The sequence below is a fragment of the Pezoporus flaviventris genome, unplaced genomic scaffold (assembly GCF_033815535.1).
Source record: "Pezoporus flaviventris isolate CSIRO_AGI_PZ_B2104156 unplaced genomic scaffold, CSIRO_AGI_Pfla_v1 ptg000002l, whole genome shotgun sequence".
Classification (NCBI taxonomy): domain Eukaryota; kingdom Metazoa; phylum Chordata; class Aves; order Psittaciformes; family Psittacidae; genus Pezoporus; species Pezoporus flaviventris.
This window is the reverse complement of record NW_026892550.1, coordinates 72,248,458-72,271,239: the sequence shown is the minus strand read 5'-3', so window position 1 is coordinate 72,271,239 and position 22,782 is coordinate 72,248,458. Positions and strand designations below refer to the sequence as shown.

Genomic DNA, 22,782 nt, shown 5'->3' with positions numbered 1-22,782 from the left:
TCTTGTTTTGAATCAAGACCAGTATTTGAGCAGAGCATAGGGATACCAGGGCAGTTCTGTCTTTTGGTGGAGAGGCTATGGGACATGATCCTACCTAAACCCAAATGTTGGAAGTTTTAGTGGTTGCTGGACAATAAGCTAGTCATCTTTTCCCAGGCAATTCTGGGGACTGGGCTGGGGAGAGAATAATCTGCTTTTCTTTAAGAGCTGATATTCCAATAGCCATTGTGTGCCTTGGCAGCATAGGGGACTAAAACCTTTATTTAGGCAATATCTTTTTGATTTTTCTCTTGGACAGCCTAGGTAGGCCTTCTGACCACCTTTGAATTTCATTTGTGTGTCTCAATGCAGTTTGTGCATAAGCCATTCACGTGGCTTTTGTGTCCCTCCCTATGTCACTTGCATCAAGTGATGCTTTGAAATACACCCTACCTTTGCTCCTTGGTTGCCGCCTTTGCTTTCAGTCTCCACATCACGTTCTTCTGAGATTCCCCAGGGACCTGCCCCAGGATTTTAGCTACCCTTCTGAAGAGGCTTCTGGAATTCTGTTGGCAAGTCTGCAAAACCTGAACTGCTTGCAAATATTTAAATTACTGTTGGGAGAAAAATAAAATGCATCTTGTATGCTGAGGAGAAACATGGCTGTAATAGGTGTTACCTTACCACTATTACTCCTGCTCTTGTGGCTTCTCCCATCCCATGTCTCAGGTCATGTGGCATGTTGTGTGGTTAGAGGGCAGCCTACTGCATTTTTTTGGCATTTATGCCAATTGATTGATGATTATAAAATGTGTAAGAAATTCAGCTTTACTTTCTGTCCCCACTAGACTGTTATTGTCTTCTAGAAAAAAAACTCACTTTTAGAAGCATGAAAGTTCATTATTAATGTAAGAACTTTATACATTTTATCAAGTTAAGAAAAAAAGGAGAGATTTCCCAGGGAATATTGGTTTATACTGCAGCAAATTCAAGTCTATTGTTCAAATACCAGTTCAGCCAAGTGAGCCATGAAAACCAGTATTATTATAAAATGGTTTGTTTTCATATTCTGTATTTGTTATGTAAAAATTGACAGCACTGATTTTACTGACCAGTTATTTTCTGTACTTTAAAATGAAGATTTAATAAATTTTTTTAATATTCAAATATAACATAACATTTTAACTTCTAGAACATGAGTGCAAAACAACAGCAAAACTGTTTTAAGTCTTTCTTATACTGTGTGTTGCTTGAGCGTAAAGTTATTACTGCAAGTATAAAAATCAATTAAATGGGAAATGAGGTTGCAATGACTTCAGGTTGAAGACCAATGAGTTGTATTACAGTTATCACCATTTGCTAAGTATCCTAAATAAACACAGTGGTTTGCATACTCTGCTCCTGATCAAAGACTGCTGCTTAACTAAAACAGTACAACCAGAAACAGTGATGCAGGACGGGATGTTTCTGTTGAAATGAGAATGCTTATTAAACCATGGTGCATGGGGTCATCTGCTTCAGCAAGCAATGCAAGGCAGTGGGAAATGCTCCACTGATGTTAGTGGGAAGAGGATCAGCCCCTCAGGCTGGTGCTACTGCTCTTGTGGCTCATCTTGTCATGCAGCTGAAAAGAAACACACACATGGCACTGTACAAGCAGCACCACAGCAAGTTTTTTCCTTGGATGCAAATAAAACATGGTTATGGAGTCACACAGAAATGCAGGCATCACATCTCCACATGTTAGACATTAATTTAAAAAGTAGAAGGTTGTAGGTGGCTTTCTGCCTGTTCAGGAAAAATTAAAGGGCAAGCTGGTTCTGAAGCAGTTCTTGCATTTTTTCTAGAATTCAGTTTCCCTATTTTGAATAAACCTATAAAAGTTGCTGAGCCTGTGGCATGTTAAACATGAGCACCATTTTGGTGGGTCTGGGTTTAGAAGCTGGATGGTCTCCAGGTGCAGTGAGGTTCCAGACACTGAGATACAGTATGAAATGTCTGCCAGTCAAGGCAGGTAGCTACAAAAGTGAGTTAAGTCCCTACTGAACTTCACGCTCATCAGCTCCTGTAACTGTTGATAGTAGTCCTGGATTAAAGAATAGTTTAAGTCTAGGTGGATATTGGTGCCTGCAGGCTGTCAAGTTAGCAAAAGGTTGTACATACTATCTAATAAACACTGTCCTGCTTCCAGATAAGGGGCATCTCTTGCTTGGAGGTAAGAGGTATCTCCTGAGTGGATCACAGTATCCCGTATCTCTCCCTGACTTTGCAGACCTTGAGGATGTGCTACACCTTCCCAAAGGCTGTGTGTTGTTCCAGGAGCCCTCTAATTAGTGGAAAGAAGCAAACGGGAAATTCCTTTAGCACAGTGGGAGTGGATGTTAAAACACTTCATGCAGGGCTGAGCTTCAATTCAGTCCTCTAGGCAGCTTTCAATATAGTAATGCCAAAATCAGGGCTGTGTTGTGCCAAAGAACCAGCTATACCAGCACATGCAAAACAAAACTCAGAGGCCTCTTCTGCTGACCTTTGGCAGGCAATTAATTAAACCTTGGGGAGATTTAAACTGTAGCATTAAAATGATGCAAGAGAGTATGATAGGCAACATCGTCAGTGTCCATTCTCTTGCTAACTAAAAACATTTAGTTTCCTGTTCTTTCTGTGATTCAGATTTAAAACTCGGAATCGTCACATGAGATTAGATAATCTTCACCTAGAACATTCTCTAATTTGGGTGCCTTTTTTTTCAAGCTGTGTCTTGCAGTCTAATTTTGAGATGTCCTTGCCCCCCACCCTAATCTGTAGCAGTTCCAAACCACTATTTATTTGACTATAATTTTTTTTTGTTTGTTTGTTTCCTTTGTGGTCTCTGGCATTATCTACAAGCAGTACATGTTTTATAATGACTTCTAAGGCTTTATTTTTATTTTTTTTTAATTGTCCCGAAAGAACATTTTGGAGGATTGTCTCTGCAATTTGGGGATTTGCATCTATTCTGATTAACTTTTGCAGCTTTATTGCTGTATATGACCAGATATCAGGCAATGCTCCTTATCCTGGAAACAGAAGCATGTAGCAGTAGAGCAAGCACCAAAGGTTATCTTCCTCCATCTTAGCAATATTTGAAAGAGGGACTTGGAGGTTCACTTTCTGTTGTCAAAATCCTGACAGTGGTGCTGTCAGCTAGCAGGAACATCTTGCTGATTACTTAAGATCAGTTATTTTTCTACTTTGATTGTAATAAAAATATTATCTTACGTGCATTTTCATCTCCTCTTGATTCCCCCTTGGGCACTCGAAAAGATACACTGCTGCTCCCTGCCCAGGCTCTCAGAGAGATAAATCCAGCTTTTGTTCTCCCAAATTCTTTCAGCCTGGCACTGACAACACTAATGGCCTCACCTGATTAAGGCTACTTCACTGCCACACAACATGACAAATGCTTTTGGTTCAAGATGAATGGTAAAGCTTTTGCAAACAGGAAAACCAGTTGTCAGCTGTCACTGTTGTGACACCAAACATGCATTTGTGCTAGAGCAAGCAGACAAAAAAGCCTATGAGGCATACAGCAGATCATATGGAAAACCCACTTAGGGCACAACCAGTTCTATTAAGGCCTGAGTGTGCTTTTATCAAGACATGTTTAACAACAGAGACTGTTGAACAGAACATCTGTCAGCAATTCTTAATGTGGAAAAATACTGTCTTTTTGCTCACAATAAAGCCAAGAAATTGCAATAATTGTATGATATGGTATCATTTTCGAGATGGGAGGTTTTGGAATCTTAATTTGGTTTGCTTACAAATATAGCTTTTGACATAATTTAAAGAAAAAATATTACAAGTGTTTCAAAAACAAAGAGAAAAGCTGTTTTGAGGAGCTCTGGAGGAAGCTATTTGGCTGCAGAGTGGTGGCTGTGCTTCAGAAATTGAGATATCAGGGTGAATGGGGCTGAAAGTGATACCTGGGTGTGTTTGGCACGTGCCTGGTTATCAAGTTATCCATGTGCAAATGCACACAGATGTTTTTAAGGTAATAGATTTACCTAAGCATATATGTTTTTCTGGTTAATGCAAAATATTTCTCCAGTGCAGCTAGTGCTTAGTCACACGTTATCACATACTCCTGAAGTTCTGCTGTGGTTGTTAGTGGCACTGTTGTCAAATCAAAGGGCTCTGGGAATGTTTCTTAGTGTTTCAGGACTTGACCAAATCTTTCCAGGTCCCACCAACACCTACCCTCCACCCTGCTGAAGAACAGCAACAGGAAGCTGGTTGTTGAAGGACAAATCAGGATATTTCTGAATTACGTTTCGCTGTGTGTGCAAGTTCTCCACTCTATTCCTTGTTTTCTTTGAATAGATTAAAAAGGGAGCAAATACTAGTGTTTTTTGTTTTCTTAAATAACTTGCCTATGAACAGGTAGCTTTAGAATTAGAGATTGTTTTGAACTCTTTTACCTGGAATATTACAGGTCAGCTTCAGTGCAGTGCCAAATTTCAGTTCAATCCCAAAACAGATGAGATTCATGTGGTGAGGCACTGGCACAGGTTGCCCAAAGAAGTGGTGAATGCTCCATCCCTGGCAGTGTTCAAGGCCAGGTTGGACAGAGCCTTGGATGACATAGTTTAGCGAGGCGTCCCTGCCCATGGCAGGGGGGGTTGGAACTGGATGATCTTAAGGTCCTTTCCAACCCAAACCATTATATGATTCATTATGAACTATTATATGATTCAACTATGATTCTAAGTGCTGCAGAGAGTGTGGGGGAACCTGATGAGGCTGCAGGGCTCTTGGGGCAGAGCTTGTTCCACAGGCATCAAAGCCAGGGGAGGCGGGCAGCGAGTGGGATGGCTGGCACTGTGACAGCTACTAGGCAGCCTGCCTGATGGGGAACGGGGGCTCCTTATTCTAGAAGGCCAAATGCAGGAGGAAAGCACGTGGCCTTAGCTCAAGCAGAATGTTCTACTTCTGTTTGAAGAGATAGTTTCCCAATTTATCTTTTTTAATAAAAGTTTATTTTGGATATTGAAGGAGGTGTGTTACTGCTTGCTTGTCCTTTTTATGCTCTAGGAAGAGTACAAAATGAAAGAAGTGCTGCTGAATTTCTTACCCCTGGTTTGTTTTTTTTTTTCCTTTTCTCATTATTGAAGCAAATAAAAGTTCTTAGTGTTCTTTGGGGACCTCTTGTTTTTTTCTAAGTTACATAATATAAATTATTTATTAAAATATACTGAAAGAAAAATGGCTGTGATGGTGAAAAATAGGAGTTTTAATCTCTGTTTCTGCCCTGTAGCACTTCCCCAGACTGTAAGGAAACTTTCCTTCATAAGGCTTTTTGTACTGTACAAGGAAATATTGACTGGAAGGTCACAAGTGGCTTAATCCTCAAACTGTGTTGTGTGGAGCCACCCTCATGGGCACAATTTTATAATCTGCTAATGGTTTAGCAACTAGCAAGAGGAGTGAAATACCAATGCCTGTCAGCTCAGGAGCACTAAAAGTCCTCTTTGGTCTTTATTATAATAAGGACATACCTTAATGACTGGCATTCCTTCCTCCTCAGCTAGAGAGCTTTATGACCCTTCATTCAGTATATTTTATATTACAGCTGTTCAGGCATTGCTAGAGCTACCAGCTTTGGGGGAATCACAGGACTGAAATAAAAGTCTTTTATGCTCTTGCCCTCTTTGCTTGGTGAGGCGTCATCCCTCTCTGCTGCCCAGTAACCTCTCGCTATAGAGTAGGTAGTAACTTGCAAGACTAGCAAGACTCAGTAAGGAAGATTATTTTTCTTTCAACCAAGTTACACTTATATTCTGCTTCCTTATTAAAAAAATTAGATCAGCATCTTAATTTTAATTAAATAAAAGACTGCTAGCTAAGGCCTTTTGAGCACACAGCATGAAAAATAGGATGGAAGCCAAACACTGTGGATTGCATAGATAATTTTATCTGATGAGTAGAAGCCACAACCTGTGTGTCCTTCTCAAACTGTATGTTGAAGTTTGAAGCTGCTTGGCACCTAGTGAATGTCCTGGGGAGCTGGGCTGTCACCCTGAGGCTTAGGAGTCCCTAGGGATGAGTGAACATGGTCATCAGAGGACATATGAGAAAGCCAATGAGGTCTTCTTTGGTCACATAGGAAAGCTAGTGAGGTGCCTCGGAAAGTGTCTTAATACATTAATGCTATAAACTAATGTATCACTAATTTGGAAGTGAATTAGCAGTTGTTCCTGCTAAGAGATTTTTTGCATGTTCTCGGCATGAAATTCTCTGTTCTCTCAGTGGATGCAAGGGTGTGTATTTATGTTGGACAATTATCTAGCTACTGGCCACTAATGAGTACCTGTAGTCTTTGAACCTATCAGGGACAAGAGGAATGTCAGATTGATTGATTGTCACCTTTATTCTTTCCCCCGCCTTTCTCCCTTGTTCAGTACTACAATCCAAACTCTGCACTGTATATTACAGGCAAGGAACAAACACTGCTGCTGGAGATGGAGAATGACTTTCAGAGCATTTTCTGTGTGGGATTTGTTTTCTGACCTGACTGCTGAGGTGCTGAAGCTGCCTTATGGCAGCTGCTGCTTCTCTGTGGGGATGAGAAAATAGCAGGTTTGAGGATTTAATATTTCAAATGAAAAAGATCTAGTGATCTGAGGAACAGCTGCCAGTTTTGTATAGTCATCTTTCAAAATTGAGTATTGCATAATGTGGAGACCCAAAAGGTACAGAACATTGGTACAAAGGTACATTGAGGTGTTTACAATGCTGGGTCTCTAGTCCAAACTGAAGTACATCTAGCCACTTCTAGACACGTTGTCTATATTGGAATTGTCATATTGACAAGACTACAGCAGAACTTTCACTTCTTCTTTTCCTCTTTATGACTTCCACTCTTGATTTTGTTGGTTTGGTTTTGTTTTGTTTCCTCCCCTGTAATAACTGGTTATCCCCCGTAACTTAAGCACACCTTGCATAGGTATGCTTCTTTTACTGCCAGTCTGGACTTAAGATGGGTTTAACCCAGTTGCATGAGTAGAACTGAATGTTCTGGATTTTTCTTGCAGGGCATTTTTGACACATGCCTTTCTTAATCATCCTCACAGCTCTTACTCAGATTTTTATCATGGTGATGAATGCAATGGTGTCTTTGCCAAAATTAGGCTTTTTGTGCAGTATAAAGGTAAAGTGTTAATATGAAACAAAGTAGTTTTTTTAAACTTCTACTGAGTTCATATCTTCCCCTAACATGGAATATAACAGTATCACTTACAGAGTTCTCCAGAGCTACTTCTCTCCCCACTTCAAAGCAACACCCTTTATTTACTAATAAACTGTTGACTTCTTTTTCTAAGCAGGTCATAATATGAACTTATGATATTCATTGCCCTTCAAACAGAAGCTTACAGTTGTTTGCTTTCCACTTCCCTTGTGTGCAGACACATGCCAAGCTTTCTTCTGATGGTGTTTTACCACGGTTTCTGTAGAGCATGCTTCTCAGTGTGTCTTACGATATTGTCTGTTCAGCCCCATTGAGCAGTGCCTCCTTGTTTCCTTGTACTTTGCTGTTGCTGTTCTGTTGCAGTCTAGAATTGGTCATGGATACCAGTCTTTTGGAATAGAGAGGGTTTTCTGCTGTGTCTGTGCTGGGCACGATGATGTGCTGGTCCTTAAATACAGCTCTTCATGTGATGCTCATAGGAACAGGATCAACTATAGCAAGTCTTGTCTATTGCATTAGGAAAAAAAACAATAAATTCCCTCCTGAAAAGTGGTGAATGTGTGGGTGACATGAGGACAACATGCCCAAGAATCATCTTCTTGAGGCCTGTGAAGTAATTTGTCCTGGGACAGGAAAAATAAGAAGGGATTCAGAGTATTTTGTCAGCTTCCAAAGGAGAACTGTGGAGGTGAGATATTACAGGATAACCTGGTAGCAAGCATGGGGTTGTCATGTAGCCTGGGCAAAATCAACAGGTACTATCCCTTCACTGTGTCATGCAACTGTCCTGCTAGTAACACTACATCTATTTGCATCAGAACAAAAGTAGCAGCAAACCTGACATCTCATAATGGTTGCCATCAGTATAACATTTAGTAAATGTTTTCTAGGTTTTCCTGTGAAGTCTTTTTTTGCTCCATGCATACATTTCAGTAGGCAAAATTGTAATTAACTCGGTACCATGCTATGTGAGGAGCAAAAATCTCAAATGGCTTTTTCCACGTGTCAGTTCCAAAAGGATGATATGGCAGGAGAATTCAGAGAGCTGCTCTGGAAAGAAATATGTAATGAGAGGTCTTCCCTCTTGCTTGTTCTTTTTTATGATGGAGAAGCAGAAATATTCTATCTCCCTTTTCCTGAAGGATTTAATAGATTGCTTTGCTACTAATGCCTAGATTTGCTTCAGTAGGTACCTTGGATCTAGATATCAGATACTTGCACATTAGTACTTTAGATGTAATCACAGTAAATGAAACCAAATATACAAAATAGCATAGTATTGCTTTATGTGGATACTGCATGTGTGTGTATGTGTATATATAACAAAGTATGTTGGGTTGCCACCCTGCCCTCAAGACGTAACTGGAAATCTCAAGATTGTGAATTTGCTGTTAAAACAGTCATTCTCTAAGGTAGACAGTGTAAGTACATGTTGGATTTAAACTATTCAAAACCTATTAAAAATGATCTTTGTTGATGCTTAGAGTTAGGAGGAAGAGAGAATAAATTGCTCTTTTGATGCAGTTGCTGTTCTTAAAATAGTACCAAACGGCTTCCAAGAGTTTGCAGAATTGGGCTCTGTAATGTTAAAGCTCCAGTTAGACACAAGAGCTTTTTTTTTGAGGATTTTTTTAACCTGAAAATATGGAGAATAGCTTTGGACTCTGAAAGCCTTTGTCAAAGTGTAGGAGTTCTTGCTATGGGTGCTTTGAATATCGGTCATACTGTGCAGCTGACACCATCCCTGCCAGCCTGGCTGTGTGCTGAGCTCTTGCTGCTATCCAAGGAACCTGCACAAAGGCAGGGCTTGTTCTCCTTCCCCATGACCCACATGACTCCGTGCCCTGCCACGATGCTGAAACCCTGGGAAAAAGCAGCTCTTGAAGAGGTGAATGCAGACAGAGGCAGTGGGTTTGAAAGGGCCTTAGCACAAAAATAGGTGAATTTCTTTAAACGCATCACTTTTAACAGTATAGGCAGTGTTGTCTCCCCAAGAAGTCCACCATTCATTCAGTATCAGAATGATGTTTATTAATTAAGATTACTCTGTCATCTTCTGTTGACTTGACTTGCAACTTGCTTTGTGTTAATGGTTCTTTGGAGTGAGCGTCACAGGAGTTTAAAGTAAGATGAACTGGGTGAGTTTGTTATTCCTGTAGTTGCTCCCAGTTTTGCTTGATGTGATCTTCATGGTTTGACAGGATTCCTACAACTTCCTGATGCATAATTGTTGTTGTTACTGTCATGAGCATGAGCATAGCCCCATGGTTTCTTGCTTCTTGTCTTTCATGTCAACTTATCTACAAATCTAAGATTAAAAAAATAGTACAGATTTTTGACTCCGAATTAAGAGTTCTGAGATGGAACTTGGCCTAAAGGGGTTAAGCCTTGTTAAACCCATGTTCCCATTCCAAGCCTGAATTCATACAAAGCTTCACCATGTTTCAGAAGCCAATATACTGCCATAAATCGTAGCAGAAAATAGGGGGCAAAAAATAATACTGAATTTCTTAAAAGATCAGTTCAAAATAAGATTTATAAACATAATAAATGTTACATTAAAGGAAAAAAAAAAGCCAGTAGGTTGGAAGAGTGTTGTTCTTAAACACATTTTAATTTAATAAACAAACAAAGCCACAGTCTTTGCTTTTTGCATAAGGTGCTGTAAGCAGATGCAAGAACCTAGCATGGAAATTGAAAAATGCAGTGATGTTGGTGGATGTGGGGTGAGCCCAAGCAGTTACCAGGGGGATCGCTAAGACAGCAGTGCTTTACCAGCCACTTCTGACTCCTGGAATAAGGACTTTGGAGGTAAGGCAGCTTCTTCTTAATCTCACTTGGTGGCCACAGATCCTGAAGGAAGATCTGTCAGTTTCACAGAGTGAATGGCAGATTTGGACTAAACTATTTTCCTTTCAAGTCCTTATAAGTAGTAGGAAAAATATGATTTCAGTGTCATAGCTATATTTATGTGTGTAATTACCAGTTAATACAATTTCAGTCAGTATTTAGAGGATCACTTGTTATTGTTAGACAAGATACAGCTTCATCTATCAGCACTAATTCAATTTCACAAGAAGTATTTAAGCTATTACACTGTTTTCCTCCTTCCTTCATAGTAACTATTGCAAATTTACCCTCCTCTGAAATTGGAGGAAGGGTGGCTCAGACTCTCATGGGTCTTTATGGTATTATGACATCTGCTACTAATGTGGTAATTATTTCTTTCTCTGCAGTGGGTATCATAATTATCTTTAATAATATTAGAGAGAAATAAAGTAATTCTTATCATGTATAGTAGCATTTCTGACAGTCCTAGTTTTTGTAATAGTCTAGGATGGTGTTGAGCAAGGGGGAGGAGAGAGTGTGAAAAAACACAATCAGCTCTTCATACAAATGGTGGAGCCTATCTTGCAGATTAGTCTTTTAACGTTTTACCAGCACTGCTGGATTCACTTGAAATGCCTGAGGAAACAGGAATGTAGTTTTTAATGGCTTGTCAAGGACTCTGATTTCTTCACTGTTTTATGACACACTTTATGCATCCTCTTTCCCCAATCCAATAAATATTTACCTATACCAAGTGGAGCAACTCCACAGAAGAAACTGAGATGCCTGTCCAGAATAACTCAGGAAGGATTCTCAGATTGTATTGGCCTCATAAACTCAAATGCTTGATTCACCTGATTGAGAGCAGGATCTTCACCACAGTCCCCCCAGCCTTGAGTTTACAACCTAATCTAAGTATGAAATCTCTATTTGGCTAGCTTAGATAGAGAACACTACCCGTGATCAAAGAAATCTCTTTTTTTTTTGGTGAGTGGAAGGAAGGTATTCTTCAAGACTGTAAGTGTTCTTGAAACAGATCTGTGGAGATCTATGGCATGCCTTGGCACCAGCTGAGCTTCTGAGATGTAGTTTTTCCATGGGATAATGCGCACAAGAAATTTGCAGAATTTTGCTGGTCAGGCATGTGCTTCACTGCTTTCTTGAATGAGCAGATGTTCAAATCCTGTCTATATCCGATTTAACTATGTGCTTAAGTGTGCAGAATTGGGTTACTTTCACAAGTCAAGCTCTTTAGCTATTGTTTTGAGATAGAAGCAGTGACAGTTGCAAAATCTGGTAATAGCTGAGGTGGAAGAGCAGCAGCAACACTTGTCCTCAAGCAGCTGTCACTTCAGCCTGATGGTGGCTTGGAGATCCCTGAAGGAAGCAGTTGAGATGCCAAATGAAGATGTCTGATGGCTTACTTCCAGCATTTGCACAAAGCAGTTCCTGAATCAGTACAATCTTAGATATCTTGGGTTGCGAGGGTGCAAAATGATCTGTGTAGGTGCCACCTCATTTGGAGTCAGTCTGATCCTTGTTTCCTGCTTTACACTGATAAAAGACAAATGTCCACCTCATTCGTGAGGAATGCTTGTGATGTGCAGCGGAATGTGCCTTCTTGATGATGATCACTCTTAATGCGCAACAAGGGGTGCTTGTCTTGATTACAGCTCCAGGCAATTGGACCAGTGGAACATTTGCCAAATGGTAAAGGGCAAAGATATCTTTACACAGAAATAAGCTTTAGCTGTACTACTTGAAGTTTAATATGTACTCTTTGTATAGGGGTCCTCCCAACGTTTTAAATTGCAAAGAAGGCACTGCTAAAAAGTCCCTTAAGCTTTTATCATCACTCAGAATTACCTGTGGAATAGGTGTATGGCTAACCATTGTAAACAACTGCAGGAAAACCATCAATAAGAGTGCCTGTGATAAACAGGATTGATTTGTTTTCTCACTAATCTTGAGAACTATGCTTTATCTTCAGATAAGGGAAAGGGAGGGAAAAATGAATGAAACCTAAACCTAGGCACATTACACCAGATGTTTTGAGCCAGATGGCAGTAATACATTGAGTTGTCATTTTAAGGACAAAAGTGTATTTTCATCATCTAAATACATCTTGGAGTTAAAGCACAGTAGTGTTTTAAATTCTGAAATAATTTCATACCCTGGAAAAGTATGAATTGTAGATGGCAGTTACGTTTCTCTTGAAAAAGACTGAACATATGCATGCATATGGACTAGAGAACCAAAACTTTCTGCTTTGAAAGAGAATGATAAAGGAGAGTTCTGCAGGAAAAAATGAAAGTGTTCATTCAGAGGCATCAAAGAGCAGGCTGACAGGAGGTGTAAGCAGCAGAACTTATGCAGTAGATGTCTGAATTTGGCAGACATTTAAAATTCAGTCTAAAATAAAGTCAGTTTTGTACAGGCAGAATTAGTGCTGAGTCTGTACACTCTGTGCAGTGTGAGCTCATTATGTGAAGAAGTGAAATTTCCAGCTGAATTTCTGTCAAAAATCTTGGGCAAGCATAAATCTGGCAAGTATGGGGTCATGATTTAAAGAAATTCAGCTGAGTTTTTGATGAAATATGGAAACTATTTAGTTGTTGTGGGTTTCACCTACTTTTCTTATGATTTTCAAGTTGTGCTGTTGGTTAAGGAAGCATCTGAAAAAACAGCATATGGCAAAACTGGTATAGATGCAATATGGATGCAATATAAAATAGTTTTCACAATCAGTGCTCAAAAAGATAAATTTGGGTAGTTTAAGGATCATCTAAGACAGTCTTACCTTTTATAGTACGTTTTGTAAACTTTTAAAGTTATTTTCAGTTTGAATCTAGAAAAGAAGTGAGAATAAATGCAATTCAGTCATAGAAGAGTGATGGGTAATATGTGGATGGGAAAACTAGGACTTGAGATGGTTTGAGATTTGCAGATGTTGACACTTGTAGTTGTTGCTCAATCTCTTTGTATGGGTATGGAGAACAACAGATGCCATCACCTAGATCTGAGCCAAGATGCTTCTGCCAGTGTAGTCTTGCTGGGCACCAGCTTCTGGGCTGTGCCAGAGGTTTTTCCCATAGGGGTACTCAGGCTCCAAACAAGCGCTCCTGGGTGAGAAAGGGAGGACAGGACCTCTAGGAAGTTATGACCTCATGTTTTGCAGGGCTGATTTGGAAAGGTTTTGTTGAATACACACAGATGCAGTGGATAATGATGTAGAAAACACTATTTTGGTGGAGGAGAACTATGAGCTTGTCATGCACATGCTGCTCTCGGGGCTTCTGACTGGAAGGCATAGTTCTGTCACTAGTTGTGGGGGCTGATATGTGCTGGTGCTCCAGTGTCTTTCAGGTGAGACTGGAATTTGGTTGTGCCAATGGTCTTTGCTTTGCTGGTATTTCATGTAACAACTGATAAAGCCATTACAGCTCTTCCTTCCAGGAGTATATAATGATGTGACCATTCTGGGTTTTGATTTTCAGATGTATTTTAGTCCATTTCCCTTAAGCAGAAAGCCTGAAAGATGTGATCCTCATAAAGCAAGGAAGCAAATAGAAACCTAAAATAAAGAAATTCAAGCCAATTTCATACCAAACCCATGTTTATGAGTTTGAAACCAACTCAGTGTTTTGACTGGTTGGAGGCAGAAGCCTAGTGGGATTCCTCCTTGGCATATAGTATGCACTGGTTGGTCTGTCGTTGTTGTTACCTGCTGTTTGTATTGTCAAATACTTCTCAAAAGCTGTCTGTTCTGCCACAGAAGTTGTTCTTTAAATTGCAATCATTTTATAAATGTGCCTTAGGACAGTAGCTAATGTTATAAGTAAAAAAAAAGCCTGTTTCTCTGCAGTGTAGGTAATCACAGGACTGTGGTATGGGTTTATTTATATTATCGTTTGGACAAGTACGAAGTACAATTCCATTTGCTTGTGATAATGTCAACTTAATCACTTAAGAATCACAAATTCTGGCTGTTTCTGGATGTTGACATGGTTATGGTTAAGAATTTAAATTTTGGAAGGGAAAAGTCTTGAATACAACCATTCCTTTCTAAAAGGAAGCACTGTAAGGGTAAGAAAGGAGCACTGGCTTCTGAAATGGCTTTATGGCTTGGGAGGAAAAGTGAGGGTCAGAGAGGAGGGTGAAATTATTGAGTAGTGAATGAGTAAGGAGGCAAGTGTTGATAGCAAACTTTTTTATTCTACTTTCTCCATAGTAACTTGTTCCTCAGACATGCCATGGTACCTACTGTTATAAACTGTTACCTAATCTCCAAAGCCATGAGACAGAATTGAAGGGAAACTGGGTAGTTAAAATATGGGTCCTATGAAGACTGATGGAATACTGTACCTGAACCTATAGAATGAGTATGCCATCTGCAGTCTCCTGGCTTGCTGTCCTGTCCTCTGTCTGCTCAAAATATTTTCTTGCCAGTAGCTCTTCAGAAATGGCAAGAGGTCTCTACAAATTCCATACTGAAGACCATGTTGCGATCCCTTTGCTGAAGGTTTTATATTTCCATTATTGTGATTGCAGTTATGAGGTTTTTTCTTTGCCAGAGCAAACACACAAAATATGGAAATCAAATTGTTGAGGGCATAAACTACCTTTTATTTAGAAATCATTTACCGGGGAGGAAAAAAAGCAATAATAAGAAAAAAATATTCTGAAATTGAATGTTTAGCTGAAGTAAAGTGGAAACATGTCATCTAAACTAATAATATAACCAAACCCCATTACCTTTAACTTATAACTACTGAAGACTTACTGGGGAGCAAGGTATGTATTCATACTAGATTTGAGAATATGGAAAATTAATGTATTTTTCCTTTTTTTTAGGTAAGTAACTGAAGGGGACATGAAGAATTGACATTTAAATGGCCAGCATGTTGCAAAAGGTATTTCACTTCAGATCAAAGAAGGATGCACATATAATTCACTTGAGTACATATTTAATGGGTATTTTCCTATTTAAAAAAATGATTAAAATTTCTTTAGTCCACTGAATGACTGAAAGAAGTAAAAATAATCTTGCTTGTGTTCGGTGTTCATGCTGTCGTTAAGTGACATCAGCATGTAATGAGAATCAAATGATTTTAGCTAGTTGGCTAAAATTAATTTTTTTTTACTCTAAAAGTAATATAAATAATAACACAATGAATGGAATATATAAACATCATGCTTGAAATGTTTTTCTGACCCAGACTTTGCCTGAGGTCAGCTGAGGTATTGCTAATTTTGCTGTTGACCATTAGAAAGTCTCTTTTAGATGCCAATCATGAAGTTGATAGATGTGTCACATCTAAGAGACAGTAGCACTGAGTAATGTCAGTATGTGACCTCTGAAGAGACATTTCCTTGGCAACCAGATAGTTGTGTAGGTAAGGAAGGGCTGATCATGGGTCGGGAAGCATTATCTCTACATATACTACTAACAGTTCTGGTGCTTCTGCTGGTGACACCCACACATGGGCTTCAAAGCACATTTTGCTATATTTGGCTTGCAATAGTTGTCCTACCAATTGTTTGTTTTTTTCTAATTCTGTAGAACGCTTGTTGTCAAATGCTCTGTGTGTGTGTAATCTGTCAGAGGATTGTAAATTGATGAGAGAGAAATGGTTATCCAGAGTAATTCTAGCTCATACTGGTTAGGGATGGGAACACAGAGTTATGTAGAAGAATCTTCAGAAAGCCTGGTTAATGAAAAAGAATTATCTTCTAAAAATGTCAGTGTTTTCTACTTATTTCCACTGGAATGAAAGCTGTACTTCTGAATATTTTTGACAGAAGAGGGGAAAGAGGAAGATAAACCTTTTGATTAGGGAGTATGTCTGGGATCTGGGAGAGAAACTCAATTTCTGGTCTCAGTAAGGAACAACTGAAGTTGTTTAACTCTGAATTTCCTACTGCTGAAAAGATTATGGAGACCACTGGGGTTTTGGATGTTTTCCTTCCCTAGATTTTGAATTAAAACCCAGAACTACACTGGCCAAAAAATCACATATTCTCTGACAAGATTTGGAGCTGGAAAAACTGACTGGTTTTGCCTCTTACAGACCTTCCACTATTGGCTGCATGTAACTACTTCATGATTGTTTTCTGCTGTTCTTCCTTATTTTCCTTTATTTCCACTGGCATTTAACTGACATAGAAATGTCATGGGGAAACAAACCTCACCTGAAGCTGATATAGTGAACTGGAGTTTGGGAATATTTCAGTTTAAAGAAAAAAAGTCTGTCTGACTAAAATTTCAGTTGCACTTGATAATTCTGGTTTGCATTTTAAGCAAGAAGTATTTTGAGATATGGGGTTATAAATGTGTTGCAGCTAAGTAAGAAAAGAAATAGAATTTTTCCTATCCTGAAGCTTGCTGTAGTTTTAATAGTTCAGAGGTTCTTCTGAGCAGAAGCTCAAAGTGTAGAAGGTAGTGATGGTAGAGTTCTGCTCATTATCCATGAATAATTGCCTTTTTGGGAACTAAGAGTTCTTTTAAGTCCTCAGAGAATGCTAGGACATGGTTTTATTATGAAAGACAAGTCACTTGGATGGTATTAAAACAAAATGATGCTAATTGTGGTTACTTTAGAATTTTTTTTACTTTTTTATTTTTCAGAATGAGCAGCTAAACATTAATTAAACCTCCAGTTATGAGTTGGAGGCCAAACATTTGACTCTGAGATGATGGATAGAGCATGCAGTGCAGTCGAGTTGTTTCTTTCTGAAAGTAGGGTTCTAAGCTCCACAGATCATTCAGTTACTCCCAAAATTTACCTTCTCCAGTATGGATGCTGATATGGAGTCCTGAGTGCATGAATGGTACACTGTTACTTAAAACTGGTTTCAGACTTTGAGAGAGCTGGGCTTCCCTCTTCAAAGTTGATCCCTTCAGTAGGCTGAAATGCAGCCTCCTCAAGGGACTGGTTCCCCTTTGGTCAGTGGTATGAGCTTAGGAGACACACAAAATACAGTGGAGTGCAACTTCTGCATTACTAGTGTTTTCCTTAAGCAGTTATAGGGAACTGATAAAAATCTATGTAAAAATCAAAATGAATTAGTCATACACTGGTTTTATACACCAGATCTGTTGCAATGCTTACTGAATACCTCATCTATTTGATAAGTATAAAATTAAGACAAGTTCATCCCATGTAGATATATGTCTGATGGGCTACATGAGGATATGTTGTGGGGAAACATATATAGTGGTATAAAAAAGATGAAATTAAAGTGATTTGTTTCAGGCAATTTAGTTTATTACATTTGACATGTTGTCAGGTCACTGAAACACAACTAGAAGCTTCCTCTTGGAAACATGTTGTCCTGTCTTTCTTAATGAGCATTTGTAGCGCATTATTCCTCCTATGTAACTATGTGCATGCTGCCAGAAACCAGCAGATACTCTGCTACTGAGAAGTCCAATGTTCCTTTAGATTTTATGGGAAGAATAATACAATTTTTTATTATGCCTTTGAAAGTTTTTAGAGGTTGTCTCAGTAAATTAGGCACTGTTTTATGAGCTGTATCGTCACCATCTCAAGCAACCTGCCATCTTGGTTCTTGATGTATGGATTCACTTTTTTCCCCTCTCCATTTTTATCTATTACATCACATCTTTTTCTGTTGAGCCTTATGCAAATTTGAGTAAAGGACTTTATATCTACTGAGATTGTACTGGTCATTTAGGTAAATGCCAAATGACATGCTAAGGTTAGGGATGCTCAAAATTAGGTCAAAATCCTTTATGATTTCAGAGTGTCACTGTTCTCTGGAGTTTTTCTTTGCTTTTTGAAAACACAGTTTTCTAGCCTGTATGATTGTAGGGGTACCAGTGGAAATATCAACAGTGTTCACACAGATTTCCCTGATGCTCAACTGAGCCTTTGTACTGCCTGACATGAGGTAGGTGTTTCCTTCTTTTTCAAGACCCTAAGGACATGACAATCAGACCTCTGTGTGTGTGTACATATATTATATTGCAGAACAAAATGTGGTTTTTTTTTGCCATTGGTGAGTGACAAGGCGGCTGGTGTGCTGCACAGCAGGGAAACACTGCCCTCTCTTTTACTCATCAAGCTTTGGATAAAATTCACTCTCTGGGTTTCTGACACACATTGTCCTCATCTTTCCATGGAGCCAGGCAGCAGAACAGGCATTGCCATTTTTCTCCTTTCTTGTCTCTGGCTCAGCTGTTTGTTCTCATTGGTGATCCTGAACCATGGCAATTGCCCCAGCACCATCTCTCAGCAGTTTTGATTGGAAAACCAAGTCAATAGGTGGGGTGTTCAACATCCAACTTCACAAGAGAATCTGCCTGGAAACTCTTAATGATCATCCTGATAGGTTTTCCACACTAGAGAACCAAAATACTGTGTGAACTGTAGCTGAAAGGTGAAGTCTGCCAGATCTCCTGCCTGGGAGGCATCTGTTGTCTCTTATGATTTAGGTATGATAAAAGAATCTCTTTGTAGTCAACTCAAAGCAGTTATCCTTTCCAAGTGATGCAGTTTTGTATCTAACGTGTATCTAGGAAAAGAGCTGGATTTATTTCAGGGGCATAAGAAGCTATTTTTTTTCACTTGTCTGAATATAATGCATTTTATTTGTAGTACCTTCTTTTTGGAAAAAGCAGGGATCAATAGATTCCCCTTTCCTCATTAGTAAGCTTACACTTTGCACTGGAATGCAAAGTGGCTATGATGAGACTGTGAAAAAATACACAACTGTAAAGGGGTCAGCAGGGCAGTAGATCTCAGTGTGGCTTTCTGTCTGTTCTACAGGCAAACAGAGTTCAGGATGCCGAGGAGAACTCTCTGACTGCAAAGTGAAGCAAAGGCAATAGACTGTTTTGAAAATGCGGTTCTAATTGGGGGAGGGTGGAGAGGGGAGTATTTGTTCTGGTAAGCTGGAAAAATGAGAGTAAAGAAAAGCTGTATCTTTTTTTCTAAACTGTTTTTTTTTGGGGAGCGGGGGGAGGGGGTTTCAATATATATATATATATATATGTACACACACAAGTCCATTGAAGAGCGCTGCACTACAGTTATTTGAACTTGCATATAATGTCCACAGAGCTAAGCAGTGATTTGGAGAAAACTCCAGGAACAAACTTGCCAACAAAATTTTCAAGCTGACAAGCAGGTATTCTTTATTGCGGTGCTGGGAGACACAGGGGATAGCTCCTCCTAACGTGTGTCCCCGAATTGCCACACAAGCCGTCGTTTTATAGCAACTGGGCATACATACATATTCATGAGGCTACATATGGATTACATAGAATCATAGAATCGTTAGGGTTGGAAAGGACCTTAAGATCATCTAGTTCCAACCCTCCTGCCATGGGCAGGGACACCTTGCGCTAAATCATATCACCCAAGGCCTCGTCCAACCTGGTCTTGAACACTGCCAGGGATGGAGCATTCACAACCTCCCTGGGCAACCTATTCCAGTGCCTCACCACCTAACAGGAAAGAATTTCCTTCGTATATGCAACCTAAACTTCCCCTGTTCAAGTTTGAACCCATTACCCCTTGTCCTGTCACTACAGTCTCTAATGAAGAGTCCCTCTCCAGCATCCCTATAGGCCCCTTTCAGATACTGGAAGGCTTCTATGATGTCTCCACACAGCCTTCTCTTCTCCAGGCTCAACAGCCCCAACTTCCTCAGTCTATCTTCATACGGGAGGTGCTCCAGTCCCCTGATCATCCTCGTGGCCCTCCTCTGGACTTGTTCCAACAGTTCCCTGTCCTTTTTATGTTGAGGACACCAGAACTGCACACAATATTCCAGGTGAGGTCTCACAAGAGCAGAGTAGAGGGGCAGGATTACCTCCTTCAACCTGCTGATCATGCTCCTTTTGATGCAGCCCAGGATATGGTTGGCTTTCTGGGCTGCAAGCGCACACTGCTGGCAGATGCTCATTTTCTCATCAACCAACACCCCCAAGGCCTTCTCCACAGGGCTGCTTTGAATCTCTTCCCTGCCCAACCTGTAGCTGTGCCTGGGATTGCTCCGACCCAGCTGTAGGACCTTGCACTTGGCATGGTTAAACTTCATCAGCTGGCATCAGCCCACCTCACAAGCGTGTTGAGGTCCCTGTTGAGGTCCCTCTGGATGGCATTCCTTCCCTCCAGCGTACCAACCGAACCACACAGCTTGGTGTCATTGGCAAACTTGCTGAGGGCGCACTCAATCCCACCGTCCATGTCAGTGACAAAGATGTTAAACAAGACCGGTCCCAACACCGATCCCTGAGGGGCACCACTCGTTACTTGTCTCCAGCCAGACATTGAACCATTGACGACAACTCTTTGCGTGCGGCTATCCAGCCAGTTCTTTATCCACCGAGTGGTCCATCCATCAAATTTATGTAGCTCCAATTTAGAGACAAGGATGTTGTGTGGGACAGTGTCGAACGCTTTACACAAGTCCAGGTAGATGACATAAACTGCTCTACCCCTGTCCATCAGTTCTGTAGCCCCATCACAGAGGGCCACCAAATTGGTCAGGCAGGATTTCCCCTTAGTGAAGCCATGCTGGCTGTCACCAAGCACTTTGTTGATTTTCATGTGCCTCAGCATGCCTTCCAGGAGAATCTGCTCCAAGATTTTGCCAGGCACAGAGGTGAGACTGACTGGTCTGTAATTCCCTGGGTCATCCATTTTCCCCTTCTTGAAAACGGGGGTTATATTTCCCTTTTTCCAGTCGTTGGGAACTTCAGCTGACTGCCATGATTTTTCAAATATGATGGCCAGCGGCTTCACAACTTCATTTGCCAGCTTCTTCAGGACCCGCGGATGGATCTCATCAGAACCCATGGACTTGTGCACGTTCAGATTTTTAAGATGTTCTCGAACCAGTTCCTCTCCTACAGTGGGCCCAAGTTCTTCATTCTCACAGTCCCTGCATCTGCCTTCCAAGACTTGGGTGGTTTGGTCAGAGCCTTTGTCAGTGAAGACTGAGGCAAAGAAGTCATTCAGAACCTCAGCCTTCTCCAAATCCTGTGTAGCCAGTTCTCCCGAGAGCTTCCTGAGGGGGCCTACATTCTCCCTAGTCTGTTTTTTATTTGCTATGTACCTGTAGAATCCCTTCCTGTTATCTTTAATACCTCTAGCTAAGTTTAATTCTAACTGGGCCTTAGCTTTCCTAACCTGGTCCCTAGCTTCTCGGACAACATCCCTGTACTCTTCCCATGCCACCTGTCTTGCTTCCACTTATAAGCCTCATTTTTCCTTTGAATTTTCCTCAGCAGCTCCTTATCCATCCAAGGAGGTCTCCTGGCCCTCCTGCTGCACTTCCTTCTGGTTGGGATGCAACACCCCTGAGCTTGCAGCAGGTGATCCTTGAATATCAACAAAAAGTCTTGGGCCCCTCTGCCCTCTAGGGCTGAATCCCATGGAACCGTCCTAAGCATGTTCCTGAAGAGGCCAAAGTCTGCTCTTTTGAAGTCCAGGGCAGTGAGCTTGCTGCACGCTCTTCTCACTGTCCTGAGGATCTCAAATTCAAGCATCTCATGATTGCTGCATCCAAGGCTGCCCTGGAGCGTCACATTTCCAACGAACCCTTCCCTGTTGGTGAGCATGAGGTCAAGCATGGCACCTCTCCTTGTCGGCTCCTCTATTACTTGCAGAAGGAAGTTGTCTTCTACACACTCGAGGAACCTCCTGGACTGCTTGTGCAGGGCCGTGCCGTCCTTCCAACAGAGGTCAGGGTGGTTGAAGTCACCCATGAGAACAAGGGCCTGCAAGTGTGAGGCTTTTCCCACTCCATCTGTGGAGTGCTTCATCCGCAGGTTCTCCTTGATCAGGCGGTCTGTAACAGATCCCCACAGTAATGTCTCCCATCGCTATATTCCCTTTAACCCTGACCCACAAACTCTCTGTGGACTGCTCACCTGTCCCCAGACAGAGTTCCATACTCTCCAGCCTATCCCTAACATAAAGGGCAACTCCCCCTCCCCACCTGCCAGGCCTGTCTTTTCTAAATAGCCTGTAACCTTCCATTCCCACACTCCAGTCATAGGAGCCATCCCACCATGTTTCTGTGATGCCTATTATATCATACCCCCGTAGACGTGCACACATCTCTAACTCCTCTTGTTTGTTCCCCATGCTACGGGCATTTGTATAGAGGCATCCGAGCCGAGCTCCAACTGAAGCCGGCTCGTTGGCTGGAGCGGCTGGGATACCTCTACATTGCTCCAGGCATTTATTATAGGTTCTGGCAACTGACTGGGTTTGTTGGAATGGAATGATGCCCCCCTCCCCCAACACATCTAGTTTAAAGCCTCCTTGACCAGTCTGGCAAGCCTCCTACCAAAACTGCTCTTTCCCTTCTTTATCAGACCAGCTCCACCAGCCCCCACTAGACCTGGCCTACAGGCTTGGGTCCTGTGTTCAAGACACCCAAACCCCTGACTGTGACACCACCCTTTTAACCATATATTAACCTGGCTAATCCTCCTAGCTTTTTTTAGGTCCTCCCCTGCATCCTGGAGAATTGATGAAAAGACCACCTGAGCTCCAGAGCCCCTAACCACCTCCCCCAGGGCTCTGTAGTCCTTCTTTATGTTCCCCAGGCTACTACTATCTATATCCCTAGCACCCACAGGATACCCAGGAGTGGGTAATAGTCCATGGGACTTTCTAGGGCAGGCAGCCTCTCTGCCACATCCCTGATCTGTGCCCCCAGTAGGCAACACACCTCCCTTGAGACGGTGTCTGGATGGCAGACAA

General features: G+C 41.1%; 1 protein-coding gene across 2 annotated transcripts in view; it reads left to right on the top strand.

Annotated features, from left to right (window-relative positions):
* The window catches only part of ANK2 (ankyrin 2), a 359,385-nt gene that overhangs the window by 35,504 nt on the left and 301,099 nt on the right, over positions 1-22,782 (top strand). Inside the window, exon 2 of one of the 2 annotated variants that reach the window (XM_061443156.1) lies at positions 14,891-14,949. The exons of the other annotated variant lie outside the window; for it this stretch is intronic. Coding sequence (XP_061299140.1) covers positions 14,929-14,949 — 21 coding nt within the window. The 5' untranslated portion in view covers positions 14,891-14,928. The remainder of the gene's footprint in view (positions 1-14,890; positions 14,950-22,782) is intronic. 2 annotated transcript variants of the gene reach the window in all.